The sequence below is a fragment of the Bactrocera neohumeralis genome, chromosome 6 (genome assembly GCF_024586455.1).
Source record: "Bactrocera neohumeralis isolate Rockhampton chromosome 6, APGP_CSIRO_Bneo_wtdbg2-racon-allhic-juicebox.fasta_v2, whole genome shotgun sequence".
NCBI lineage: Eukaryota > Metazoa > Arthropoda > Insecta > Diptera > Tephritidae > Bactrocera > Bactrocera neohumeralis.
The window spans coordinates 68,231,638-68,244,522 of record NC_065923.1 but is presented as its reverse complement, the minus strand read 5'-3'; the positions used below and the strand labels follow the sequence as shown (position 1 = coordinate 68,244,522).

Genomic DNA, 12,885 nt, shown 5'->3' with positions numbered 1-12,885 from the left:
TGAACCAGAAAGGATATTAAGTGAATACTATAACCGAGCCCTAGCAAAGTAATTTTCTTAGTACTTGAGTCAATTATTTTTTTTCGTAAATTGACTAAATTAGTTAATTTTTCACACCCACTAAATTTACAGATTAGATTACACTATTATAATTTTTAAAAACAAATATAAAACTGCTAATCCGAATAAAGTAGAAAATGTGTTGGCGAATTAAGGAAATTAAAAGCTTAATTGAGTCAATTATTGTAGCATATAACTAATACATATATGTAACTACAATGAAAAATCGAACAATTAGTTCCGAAAATTAAGCAATAAATTGAGTCAATTAGTTAATTTTTGCACAATTAATGCTTGACAAAGTAAAAAAAGGCTTATTTTAAAAAAAGTAGATAAGACGACTGTTAATTGAGACAATTAAAAATTTAATTAATGAATGTAGGAAGCATTAAACCCGGAGAAAACTAAAATTCGACAAAAATAATTAAATTGAGTTAATTAGTTAATTTTTCACACTCACTAAATTTAGATTACACTATTAAAATTTTCTAAAATAAATATAAAACAGCTAATTTGAACACATTAGAAAATGAGTTGGCTAATTAAGGAAATTAAAAGCTTAATTGAGTCAATTAAGATAACATGTAACTAATACATATAAAAATTAATTTAAAAAAATCAATTAGTTCAGGCAATTAAGCAATAAATTGAGTCAATTAATTAATTGTTGCACAATTAATGTTTGACAATTACTATTTTTTGATAAAAGTAGAAAAGGCTCATTCATAAAAAAATAGAAAATACCATGGTTAATTGAGGCAATTAAAGCTTGAGTTAAAGAATAAATGAAGCACCAAACCTGGAGGAAACAGGAATTTGAAAAAAATTTTAATTCAATAGTTTTTGCTTTACCCGCAAAACATACCGAAGAGCATGTTTAGCTTTACAAAAAAGTTTCGGAATGACAAAACAAAAGTTTTATAACTCAAACATTTTTGCCTTTAATTTTGCCTAATCAAATATTCCGTCAACGACTAATGAACAGCTAAAATTATGTGCTTAAGCAGGTACTTAAGTGATTAATAAATCGTCATAAAATAACGGCAAAATGTTTATCATGGAAGGCGTTAACTGTCTGCCTATGCAAGTGCACGTGCACCGGTGGCATAAACAATAAGCAACAACAACAACCGGCAAACTTATGCGCTTCCGCTCAAGTAAATAACGCCAACTTACAAAAGTTTATACAAAACGCAATTTATGCGTACCATTGTGGGCAAGTTAACAAGCGTGAGTGTGTATGTGTATATGTTTGTGTTTACAACATGTGTAGCTGCATATACAAATATATATATGTATATATACATATATACATATACATATGTATGTGTGTCTATGTTCAAGAAAATTTCGCTTGACATCCTGCTGTGAGACTTCCTAAGGAAAAGCTTAAGCAAAAGCATTAATTTACTGTTGTTGCTGTTGTTGTAAGTGAAGAAAAGGGGAAATGCTAAGAAGCATTTGATGGCATTTTAATTATATACATACATATATAAGTATGACCTTATATAAGCGAAAAGAAAAAGAATTTTAAATTAATTGTAAAAATAGTAGTAAAGTGCAGCAAACTAAAAACAACAACAATAATAAACAAAAACACCACAGAGCATTCAACTTCAAGCAATTGTTTATGAAAATGTGTTCTTATTTTTCTTCTTTTCCTGCTTATTCGACTTATTTTTCTTCTCCTCCTTTCCTCCTCCTCCATCTTCTTCCATTCATTGGCTCACTCCAACGCGTGTCCGACATGCAAATCGTGTGCTTAAGTGCGTGCGTAAGCAGTGCATGACGTGCGTTGCAGTATTATAGTTGTTGTTGTTGTCCAATTTGTCTATCTGCCCGGCCTGTCTGCCTTTTCGCCTTATATGAATGGGTGCAAGCGCTGCATAGGCAGCTGTGCCATAGAATCGTCGCTGGAATTTCAACACATGTGAGTGTATGTGCGTTTGTGTGGCGTTGCCAACTGCACCACTCAACTCTGTAGCTCAGCTGTTTAGTATGCAAGCCAGGCGCTGGTGGCAGTGCTTGAAGTTGCATAATTTTTTGAGTGCGTACTGCAATTTGCTGATTGAATGGAAAAGGAAGCGGCACTCCATGACGTGCCTGTGGAAGGCAGCTTTTCAAGAAATATTGCGAAATGCGACGACAATCGGCAGGAAGGAAGTTCATATGTAAAGTGATTTATGTTTAAGCAGATTTTGTAATTTCTTAGCTTATTTGGTAATGGTTTGACAATAACAGTAAGGGGTGAATGATGAGGTTTGATTTTTTATTTATTTATCATATTTTTATTCCACAAAAACAGAAGCATCACTAGTCCACATAGGATTTTGAATAGGCAAAATGTTGGTTAAGGGGTCAGTAGGGTAATCTGGCCTGTTTTTTGACATTTTTTTTCATAGAAATTTTTGTTCTACAATAGAACTTTTTTCACATATCATGAGGTACATCGTGGAGTGTATAAAAAAGTTTTTTCGGAATTTTTTGGTGACATTTGTCGGAGAAATGGCTGGGTGAATGAGATGCGCACACGATTTCTCATGTTTGGATCTTCTGAAACACAAAAACCCAATTTATTCTTAAAAAGTACGTGAATGGTTATCGTCCCTACTAGAATCATGAAAAAATGTTGATAAATAAAAAAGTAATTAACGTTTTTTTTTTAATTTTTCCCCATGTTTTTTTACATACATTTTGTCATAACACTGTCAATAAATTATAAAAAATTATGAATCTAGTATGGACGATAGCCAGGCGTTTTGTGAACTTAAAAAAAAAATAAGCAAATCGGTTGAGTAGTTCGGCCGGAATCATGTCCGCCAGTTTAAAAAAGTATGTTTTGAGAAAAACGCGTTTAAAGTTTGAGTTGTGCACCCCGAGCGCTCCGAACGTCGAGCGGTATTATTATTTGTGGGCCTTTTTCGAAACCTTCCAATGGTAAAGTGGAAAAAATATAATAATAGCGAAATATTTAACTAAAAATTATAGTACTTCTGAACCAGAAAGGATATTAAATGTACATACATATATCTACTATAACCTAGACCTTCCAAAGTATTTTTTTTTAGTAGTGGAGCGAATTGCGAATTTTGGAAAGTTCTATGGAGAGAAAGTTATTGTAGATATCGGAAAAGAATTGTGAAAACTTTGGTAATCTTATGAAGAAACACACTAGAGCAATTTTGTGTAAAGCTTTTAGGAACGTAGTTCCTAAATATATGCATAACCAAACTATTCTATGCAAGCAACACTGACAGCCTTGTGAAAGTAATAAGCTTGGCCTTTAACTAGACATCTAAGACGGAGAGAGAGAGACAGAGTTTACAGAGTTCTTTATCTTTAGCTCAAACAGACCGCTTTATTGTATAGGACTAATATGAGCTCATTATTCCATTCGTAAAACTTTGGATTGGGTGCGGTTTTGATTCTTAGACTTTACTTTACCAGCTAAATGGTGAGATTAAAATTGTGTGTATGACGTGTGAATATGAACGCCAACAACATTTTCTTCAGATGCATAATAATGATGACGTAAATCAATTTGTGTTTCGGTCCAGAGTATTTACTGAACGCCTAACTACAGTCGCTCTAACTTCTGATTGTTTTTCTATTAGACATCATTACAGTTTCAAGATAAAAAAAACAAACTTTTTCTTAAACAACTGAGCTTTGTGCTTTCGAGTATTTCAGTGTTTGTTTAACGCAGAAGCTTTTAAGCTTACTTTGAGGTTAGGTTAGGCTGATTACTCGGCGGCCACGAATAACCCACTTGGACTGCTGCAGACGCATGTCCGTTATGATGTCCAGTACTCCTTGGTATAGATTAAAAAGACCGTCATAGATCGACAAAACGCCTACAATATGTCCCAAGTTTATTTGCGATTAACGTAAATCAAATCCTTAAAGCTCTGATTTGGTTTGGTATAAATATTTATGCCGATCCATATATAAGTAATTTTTTGCCGTTATCCTATCACTTTATCATATATGTATGTATGTAGCTGTCATTTAAACTGAACTATCGGAATGAAAAGCTTTTATGGAAAGCTTTTTCATTTACGAGAGAATAGTTCAGATCGGATCACTATAGCATATAGCGGCCATATTTGTGGAACGATTGGAATAAAAAGCTTGTAGGGAATGATTTTTCATTTGACGATGAGGAAGCTTCAAGAAATTGTGCACGGATTATTGTCGAATCGAATGATGCAATCTCCGAAAATCTCAGAATGGATCACTGTACCGTCGGAAAGAAAAGCTTTTTCATTTAACGAGATATATTCAATAAATTCGCCATGGATTATTATAAAAAGCAATAATGCAGTCCCCGAAATCTGCTAGTTATCACTAATAACTATCAGATCTCAAGCTAAAAGCTCCATGATATATCCTGTAAAGAGTGAAAAAGCTTCTAACTATCGTAAAAGTGATTTCCTGGCGAGAGAAATATCTAATCAGTCAACACCTAACTCTCTATTTTACGATCTAAGCGTATCTCAACTCACGCTTGACTGCCTAAGAAAAAGTTAAATATAGTAGAAACACCGTTATATAACATTTTACGATTAATTTGCGGCATTTTTATGATTTTGGCACGAAAACCCGGCCAACGAGCTTAAACGAAGAAGATACTTTTATTACTATTATGACTACTTTTGAAGTTTTTGTTGCTGTTGGTGTCATAATTTCACCACTAACAGCTGATTATACAACAACTTCCTCAATAAAAATGTTTACTGCTGCTGCAGCTTCAAAACAAGACTAATGAGTGATTTGGTGAATGAATGAGTGAGTGATGGAGCTTTCGAAGCTGTTGAGTGCATAACGGATTTTTGCTGCTTTGCATTTATTGCATGAAAGCATACAGCACTGCATAGTTCCCACGTTTGTGAGATGCATTTTGCAACAACAACAATAGCAAGAAATCGTAATAAAACCACAAAAACAACACAAACAATTTAAATAGCTGGAAAGAATTTCGAAGAAAAAACGAAATTAAAAGTAAAATAGAAAATAAAATAGCTACAAAGGCGCCATGAGCAATATTTGAACGCCGCATGAAAGCGAAAATGCATTGCACACACACATAAACACAAGCAGCCAATGCCACGAAATTGCATAAATCGATCAAATGCTCGACGGAACGATGGATCGTCGATATCAAACTGTTTCACATGCGCCGCAACAATTGACGCTAACGAGTTTGACAGCAACAAAAGCAACACCTTATACATATGCTACAACAATTTCACAACAACACCCATGCACACAAGCAATATTTTATCGCGAATTTCACCTGCGCATGCGCCACGGCCATTTTCGAACCAGAAAGTTCGCGATGCAACGCAATAAAGAGCAACAGCAACAACAACACAACAACAAAAAGCTGTAAAAAGCAGCCAAAGTTAAGTGCCCGAAATGGTGGGTAATTGGAAGCGCTAGCGATAGCACTTCGTGTTGCCTCAAGGTCATTGCAATTGGCCGCCAACGTTGCCAGCTTACTGCAGCTAAGCGCGCAGCTCGTTTGTTGTTTTGCCTGCGCTTTGTGCGCCTTCGGGCCACATCAAGGTGAAATGGAAAATGTGAAAAGCGCGAAAAGTCGTGCCGCGGCAGCTTTGAATATTATACAAACAGTTTCTGCATGCGTTGTTGCTATGGTTGTTGTTGTGGCTGCTTCCCTTTGGTATTTGCATGATTGATGATTGTATAATTTTGCTGGAATTTATTATTTAATGAGGCAGACATGCGATAGCTTTTAGCGTCAATAACTCGTGAGTGTCAGGGCGAGTGAAAGGGCGGCGGACTTATTGAACGGTCGTTGACATATCGTTAGGGAAAATAGGCGCTTAAGAGATCAATCGATTGGAAGTAGGAGTAGTGAAGTCGATGCAACGTTAGCTTGTTTATTTGAGCTGTGGACAGATTAGTTTCGAGTTTCACTTCCGCGTTCGCTCTCTTGATAACTGCAGTTAAAGGATGCAAGAAATGAGTTTTTTTGGGAGCTTTTTTCTTACTAAGTTTACAGCTTAAAGTTCTCATTAAGCTTAAAGCTTGCTGAAAAAAAAAATTTAATAGGATGCGTAATCTCAAGTTTAGCTATCGTGTTAGTACTTCTGGCGTCTTCCGAGGATGACCAAAATCTGTCAGGGATCGGTAGAATCGCCTTATCAGAATGTAAAGTTTGGAGCTTGCGTCCATACTGAAAGCAAGAAGAAGCTCCAAGAAATCTTTTTTTTTTCAAAGGCCACCAGGAGAGCTTAAAGCTTGCAGAAGAAAATATTTTTAATAGAGTTATGGAAAACAAAAAAGTTCAGCTACTTTGTTCGTACTGCTTTAAAGCAGCGGCTTTAGAGGATGAAAAAGTTGAGCTTTCAGGAATCTTAATTTATTTTAAGAATACACTGAAGTCTCAAGATCAAAGATCTGTTCATCAAAATGTAATTTTCAACTCATATACCCTTGATTCTTCAGCGCCATTCACTTGGTAGTGGCCAGGAGCGATTCTTTTACATATGGCTCAAGCAGTTCACGACTTCCGGTCTTAGACCAAATATCCTCTGGGTAGCCAAAAACATCCGTTTGAAGGCGAGCTAAAGTGAGAAGGCGAATCATCCCTTCCAGGATTGTAGGCTGGGTTTGAGATCTGCCACGTAAAAAAATAGAACCCCAATGAAAGTGACACAACAGCCTTAGTTGAAAGACTACCCTTTTGTTGACGACCACTGCAAACATATTAAAGATTACGATTTAAGGGCATGCACTTGGAATGTCCACTCCCTTAATTGGGAAGATGCCGCTGCCAACTGGTTGATGTTATCGTAAGAGTAAAGGCCGACATCACCGCCGTCCAAGAATGCGTTGGACGGGACAAGGACAGAGACGGCTGTATAAGCTGACATTGAGCAATGCCAAAAGCTCCGTCAGGATCAAAAAGGACCTCTCCGAGCTGTTCGATGCCAAACTATCGTGCGACTTCTTTACTCTACTGCTTGAGAAAATAATTCGAGTTACAGAGCTAAATTGAGAAGGTACAATCTTCTATAATAGTGTACAACTTCTGGCGTTCGCCGATGATATCGATATCATTGACCATAACAACCGTGCCGTTAATTCTGCTTTCCTCAGGATAGACAAAGAAGCGAAGAAAATGGGTCTAGTAGTGAACGAAATATCTCGAACGACGAATATCGCATTCGATGGAACGTTGAGCTGTATGAGATATACGACGACATTGACATAGTTCAGCGAATTAAGAGACAGCGGCTAGGTCAAGTTATCCGAATGGATGAAAACACATCAGCTGTGGGAGTATTCGACGCAATACCCTCCGGGGAAGGCAGAGGAAGCGGAAGATCTCCACTGCATTAGAAAGGCGAGGGGGAGAAGGACCTGGCTACACTTGGAATCTCGAATTGGCGCCAAACAGCGAAAAGGAAGAACGGAAGAACGATTGGCGCGCTGTTGTTAACTCGGCTATAACCCGCAAGCGGTTTCCACGGCAGTAAAGGAGAAGAAGAACTCTGGTTATTAGCATAAATTTTTAGAAATATGATTAAAAATTTATTTTAAAATTTTATTTTAATTTAATAAATTTTTTAAATTTTAAATTAATAAATTTAAATTAAAATAATTTTTTTTATTTTTTTTTATTTATTTTTTTTTTTAATTTTTATTTTATTTTTTTTTTTTTTTTTTTTTTTATTTATTTTTTCCTATTTATTTTTTTTTTTATAATTTTTTTTTTTTTTTTTTTTTTTTTTTTTTTTTTTTTTTTTTATTTTTATTTTTTTTTTTTTTATTTTTTTTTTATATTTATTTTTTTTTTAATACACTCATTAATAAAATTTTAAAGATAAATATATGTTAACTCACCTTATAATTCAAATCCTGCACATTATCCAAACTGATGTCGCTATACATGTCTTCTGTGGTATCACAATTGGAGCTACGCCCAGACGAATTGAAACTTGAGGATCTGTAAAGTTGACTGAATAATGAGAAATTGTAAATTTAAATGTGTATGTATGTATGTGTGTTTGCAGTGTTAGTGGTTAAAAGCTAGATGAAATAAATATATTGTGTGCAATGTGAAGTCTAGTGTGCTTGTGTGGCTAATTGCTTAGGTAATTGATAAAGTGTATTAGTAAGTATTGCTATATACATAATTCATGTTATACTCTCTGCTATAACCAAGCTTTGCAGCTTCGTCTTAAGCTTAAAAATTAAACGAGTATTCAATTAAAAACTACTTCTTTTGTGCATTACCAGAGAACGTATACGTTCTCTGGCATTACTTTGTACGCGCTTTATAATGTATTTCTCGCGGAACTTAGTAGAGACAGCAACCTAACAACAGTTCACAATAAACACTAACACAGTGCTTGTGAAAGCTCAAGTCTATCTGTGTCTTTACTAAATATTTTTTTACCACAATTTGGGTTGCAGTAATATGAAGTGCAATACAGTGGCGTCAAACTGTCGGATGTAAAGATCCAAAATATTAGCTTTAAAACTGTTGACGCGTGAATAAATTTTTGTGGAATTGTGTATTTTAATATATTGTTGATTTTAATTGATTTAAAAAAATAAATATTAGTTTGTCAAAAAAGTCTTGCGGTATCTTCGCTAGTTGGCGCTAAAAGCGCGTAGTTCTAGTTTCATTCGTCGCATCGGGTCATGCTATACCTTTTTGGAAAGCTCACGCGCTAACACGTGTTTGATTGATTGTCGTTTCTTTTAGGTCGTTCGTGAGTTATAGCGTCGCAAACATGGAGCAAAATAAAGAGAAAATACGGCATATACAGTACTACTACGATAAGGCAAAAATGCATCTCAAGCCGCCAATAAAATTTGTGCAGTTTATGGACCCGATACAGTTTCCATTTCCGCCGCACAACGATGGTTTCAACGTTTTCGTTCTGGTATAGAGGTGGTCGAAGATGCGCCATGCTCCAGAAGGCCTGTCGTCGAAAATTGCGATAAAATCGCTGAATTGGTCGAAAGAGACCGGCATAGTAGCAGCCGTCGCATCGGTCAAGAGCTGGGCCTGAGTCATCAAAAATCCATTTCAATTTCAATAAAAAAAAAATTCAATAAAAATACCGCAAGACGTTTTTGACAGCCCATTATATATAAAGCTTCATATCAAAATATAACTGTTTCAGCTATTAAACTATATGAAATTTTTTGCTGTTTTGTATTTTGTTTGTGTATTTTTGGACCAGAAAATAAATTCATGTATGGATATATTTTAAAGCGGAATTTTTTTATTCGGTTATAATTCAATAATTAATAAAAGCTAAGTCTTTAAAAAAATATTTAAATTCTTAGAATATGTTTATTGTAAGTAAATAAAATAATTTAAAGCATTTTTGAATTTTTTTATTTATGCTTTATTACAATTTCATTTTTGTCTATAAACTCACCTGGCTAAGGCATTTGAACCCAGTTGTCGACGACCGGAACTAGAAAAAAAGAAGAAAAACGTTAATACATATTTTTAAAAATATAAAATAATGACTTTCAATTTGTACAGATATTTATTTATAACAATCTTTTATATTATATTTTTTATATATTTTTTTTTTATTATTATTTTAATTGAAAAATATATAAAGGAGTACAAGCTAAATTTATTAAAAATGTTAATGTGCAAAAAATGTTATGTGACCTATTTTAAAAATATAAAATAACGTTCGAAAACTATATTTCCTAAAAAGCTGTTAAAAATAATCGTCATATATGTTTCTCGTTATCTCATTAATTGTTCTCCTTTTTTTTTGACACCTAAGCCCCCTTTTCGTAGATCAGGTCACATATGTATATAGACATACATACATATGTGTATTTATTATTTAGGGCTTTAGACCTTATAGTGCTGTGGGCAAAAAATAGTAAGACTCTTTAATTTAAATTTCGCGCGAAAACCCATTCGTCGAAATATTTTTTTCTGGATTGCTATGACTGTCTGTAACATCTGTGCCAAATGTCGCATACAAATAATCATTAATGTTTAATATACGCTTGTGTTTCCGAAGTAACTAAAATGCACTCGGCGATTTTTACGATGAGTGAAATTGTTCAACAAAGAAGTTCCATTAGATTTTGTGAGCGGAATCAAATTTCTGGTTTTAAATAACTTACTCATTTTGCATGACACCTTTGTATCGTTCTTCATAAAAAAAAAATGTATAAAATTTAAATATAAATATTTTTCTCTATGAACCCCATTCTCATGAAAATCTACGACACAAATATATATGTACATACAAGTATATTCACACCGAAATATATAGTTATATACATATGTATGCGCACACAAAATAATAATTTTCAATACCAAATTTTCCAATAACCTTAAAATTTTTAATTATAAATACATTTATCTGCTTTACTCAGGTGTAAACTTTGCTCTAATCGTTGTTGTTGGCATTTTTATACGTCATTAATGTCATTAGCGACACTCTGAAGGGATTAAATTGACCGTACGCGTTTATGTGAGCCAAAAATAAGTTTGTGGGCATGATAAAAATACATTAAAGGTAATTTATGGATAATATTTTAAGAATGAGTGTATTAGGGTGGAGCGATTTTTTAAGGAGTATGGAGTAACTTATTCTGTCCAAAAACAAACTGAAGATAATTCTTGAGGGATATTTTCAGAACGTGTGCATTAGGGTGGAGCAATTTTTTAAAAGGCATGTAATAATTTTATCTGTGCCAAAAAAAAAACTATTAAAAGAAGGCGTAGGGATTTTTTACTTAACATGATAAAATAATGATAAAAAAAAGTAATTAAAAACCAATAAATTTTCTAAGTCTTTAATTTACATATCCAGAAGAAGTCGTTTTAACCAAAAAAATATGAATAGAAGCAGAAGAAAGCGTATATCTTTTTGACTTTAAATAAAATAAATGAAGCAAGATTTTATATTCTGATTTTTATGACTGTAATCCATAGAGTAGGTCATTTCTTGTACACCTCTTTATGGTTTTTGTGATTTAACAGCAAAAAAAATATATATATGTATATTCTTACACACTTTTTGCAAATTTATTTATTTATTATCTACTCTAATTAATGAAATAATAATAAAAAAATATAAAAAATCTAAGCTTATACATTCTCCAAATGTATGTGTTTTTTAGCTCTAAAAATCCAATTAATACCCACCTCCTTATATTATTATACAAATTGCACTCATTATATGTGACCTGGTCTACGGAAAGATTTCGTACTTAGGTGTCAAAAAAAAATATACCGAGAACAATTAATGAGATAACGAGAAACTGACGATTATTTTTAACAGCTGTTTCCCAGAAAACTAGTTTTCGCACGTTAGCTCCCTTTTCGTAGACCAGGTCACATATATTTATTTATCTACTCTATTTTTTTTTATTTTAATTTTTAATACTAAAGCTTAATTATTATTATATCTTTTTCAAATCGACCCACCCTAATAACAACACGGGTTTCTGCAAATTAAAGAAAAACTTCAATACAAATAAAAAAAGGCTTACAAAAAGTAAAATTTAAGAGGAATCGACAGCAAATTTGACACGTGTCTGTTAAATATTGGGCTTAATGGAAAATTTTTGCGAAAAATATCAAAAGCTAAAATGAAAAAATAAAAATCAAAAAAATGAAATAAAAAAAAATTTAAGCAAAATTTACATATTTAATGTTAATTATTTTACTGCTAATAAAAAAGAAAAAAATAAAGAAAACGAACGTTAGTCAGACCTTTTAGCAAAATCTAGGTCAGCACTAATGCTGAAGTAAAGAAAAAAATTTAAAAATTTGCGAAAACACTTGAAAGTTTTAGATTGTAAATACTTGTAAAGATGACGCTGCTCTACAGTGGTGCTGTTGCCCTAGACATAAGATCGATTTTGGATATATTTGTGCCCATAAAACCTGAATATTTGCTCTTGTTTATTTTTAAATAATTTTTTTCATCAAAAATACGGAAACAACAAAAAATTAATGAATATATGTATGTATAATATGAGTTAAGTTTTCAAAAAGAAGGATGCAGAGGAAAGTGCCGTAAACATAGGTTTTATATCAATTAAACGCCTTTTGTGAGGTTCTTTATAATTTTGCAGTTGACAATAATCAACCTTAATATCATGCTTCCAACACTTTTAGATACTAGTGAAACCACGTTCTCTGTTTCTCATTATAATTATCGAAATTAACCGAAAATTTAACAAAATTATTGCGAATATAGTCTAACTTGAAATTCATATTTTCTTCCAGAACCGCAAAGTTTTTCAGCATATTTTGTAAAAATTTTTTTCACAATTTGATGCTTCATGGTTACTTAAGAAAATTTCTACTATCAAAATTAAAACCTGTTGAAACTTTCACCTATCGGAATAGTCTCAACTTTGATAAAATCTGTAACTTTGTTGAATTGCCGTATTTGAGGATCAACAAATTGCCTTTAAACAGATGCTTCTTCTTAGAACAACATCCTCCTACGTCCAACGATTTGAGCAATTTCTCTATCAATGCAAAAACCGAATCATAAATGGAAACATAAATTTTATTACAAATAAGCCTATAACACCGGTAGACACGAGTTTTGACGCTGACTTCTGCATGTTGAATTTCAGTTTCTCCTAATAAAACTTTGCTTTTGTAGAAATTCTATTTTTCATTTTTATATGGTCAATTCAGGCCCAATCGTATCAGAAAAAAACTAATTTTAAAAGCTACAAATAAAAAATCCTTTTTTATTGATGTCTAAAATTAGAATTTGAGAATAGAAACCCCCCAAAAAAAAATTGATGTAAAATTTTTGCAGTAAAAATTTTTTT

The 12,885-nt window shown here is 32.9% G+C and overlaps 1 protein-coding gene across 13 annotated transcripts in view; it reads right to left on the bottom strand.

Annotated features, from left to right (window-relative positions):
• The window catches only part of LOC126763781 (rab11 family-interacting protein 3), a 170,013-nt gene that overhangs the window by 71,503 nt on the left and 85,625 nt on the right, over positions 1 to 12,885 (bottom strand). For 9 of the 13 annotated variants that reach the window (XM_050481573.1, XM_050481577.1, XM_050481578.1 and 6 more), the window contains 2 exons: positions 9,486 to 9,524; positions 7,933 to 8,047 (listed from right to left, as the gene is read on the bottom strand). In XM_050481573.1, the coding sequence (XP_050337530.1) occupies positions 7,933 to 8,047; positions 9,486 to 9,524 (154 nt within the window). The remainder of the gene's footprint in view (positions 1 to 7,932; positions 8,048 to 9,485; positions 9,525 to 12,885) is intronic. The other 4 variants (XM_050481576.1, XM_050481580.1, XM_050481584.1 and 1 more) reach the window with 1 other exon arrangement.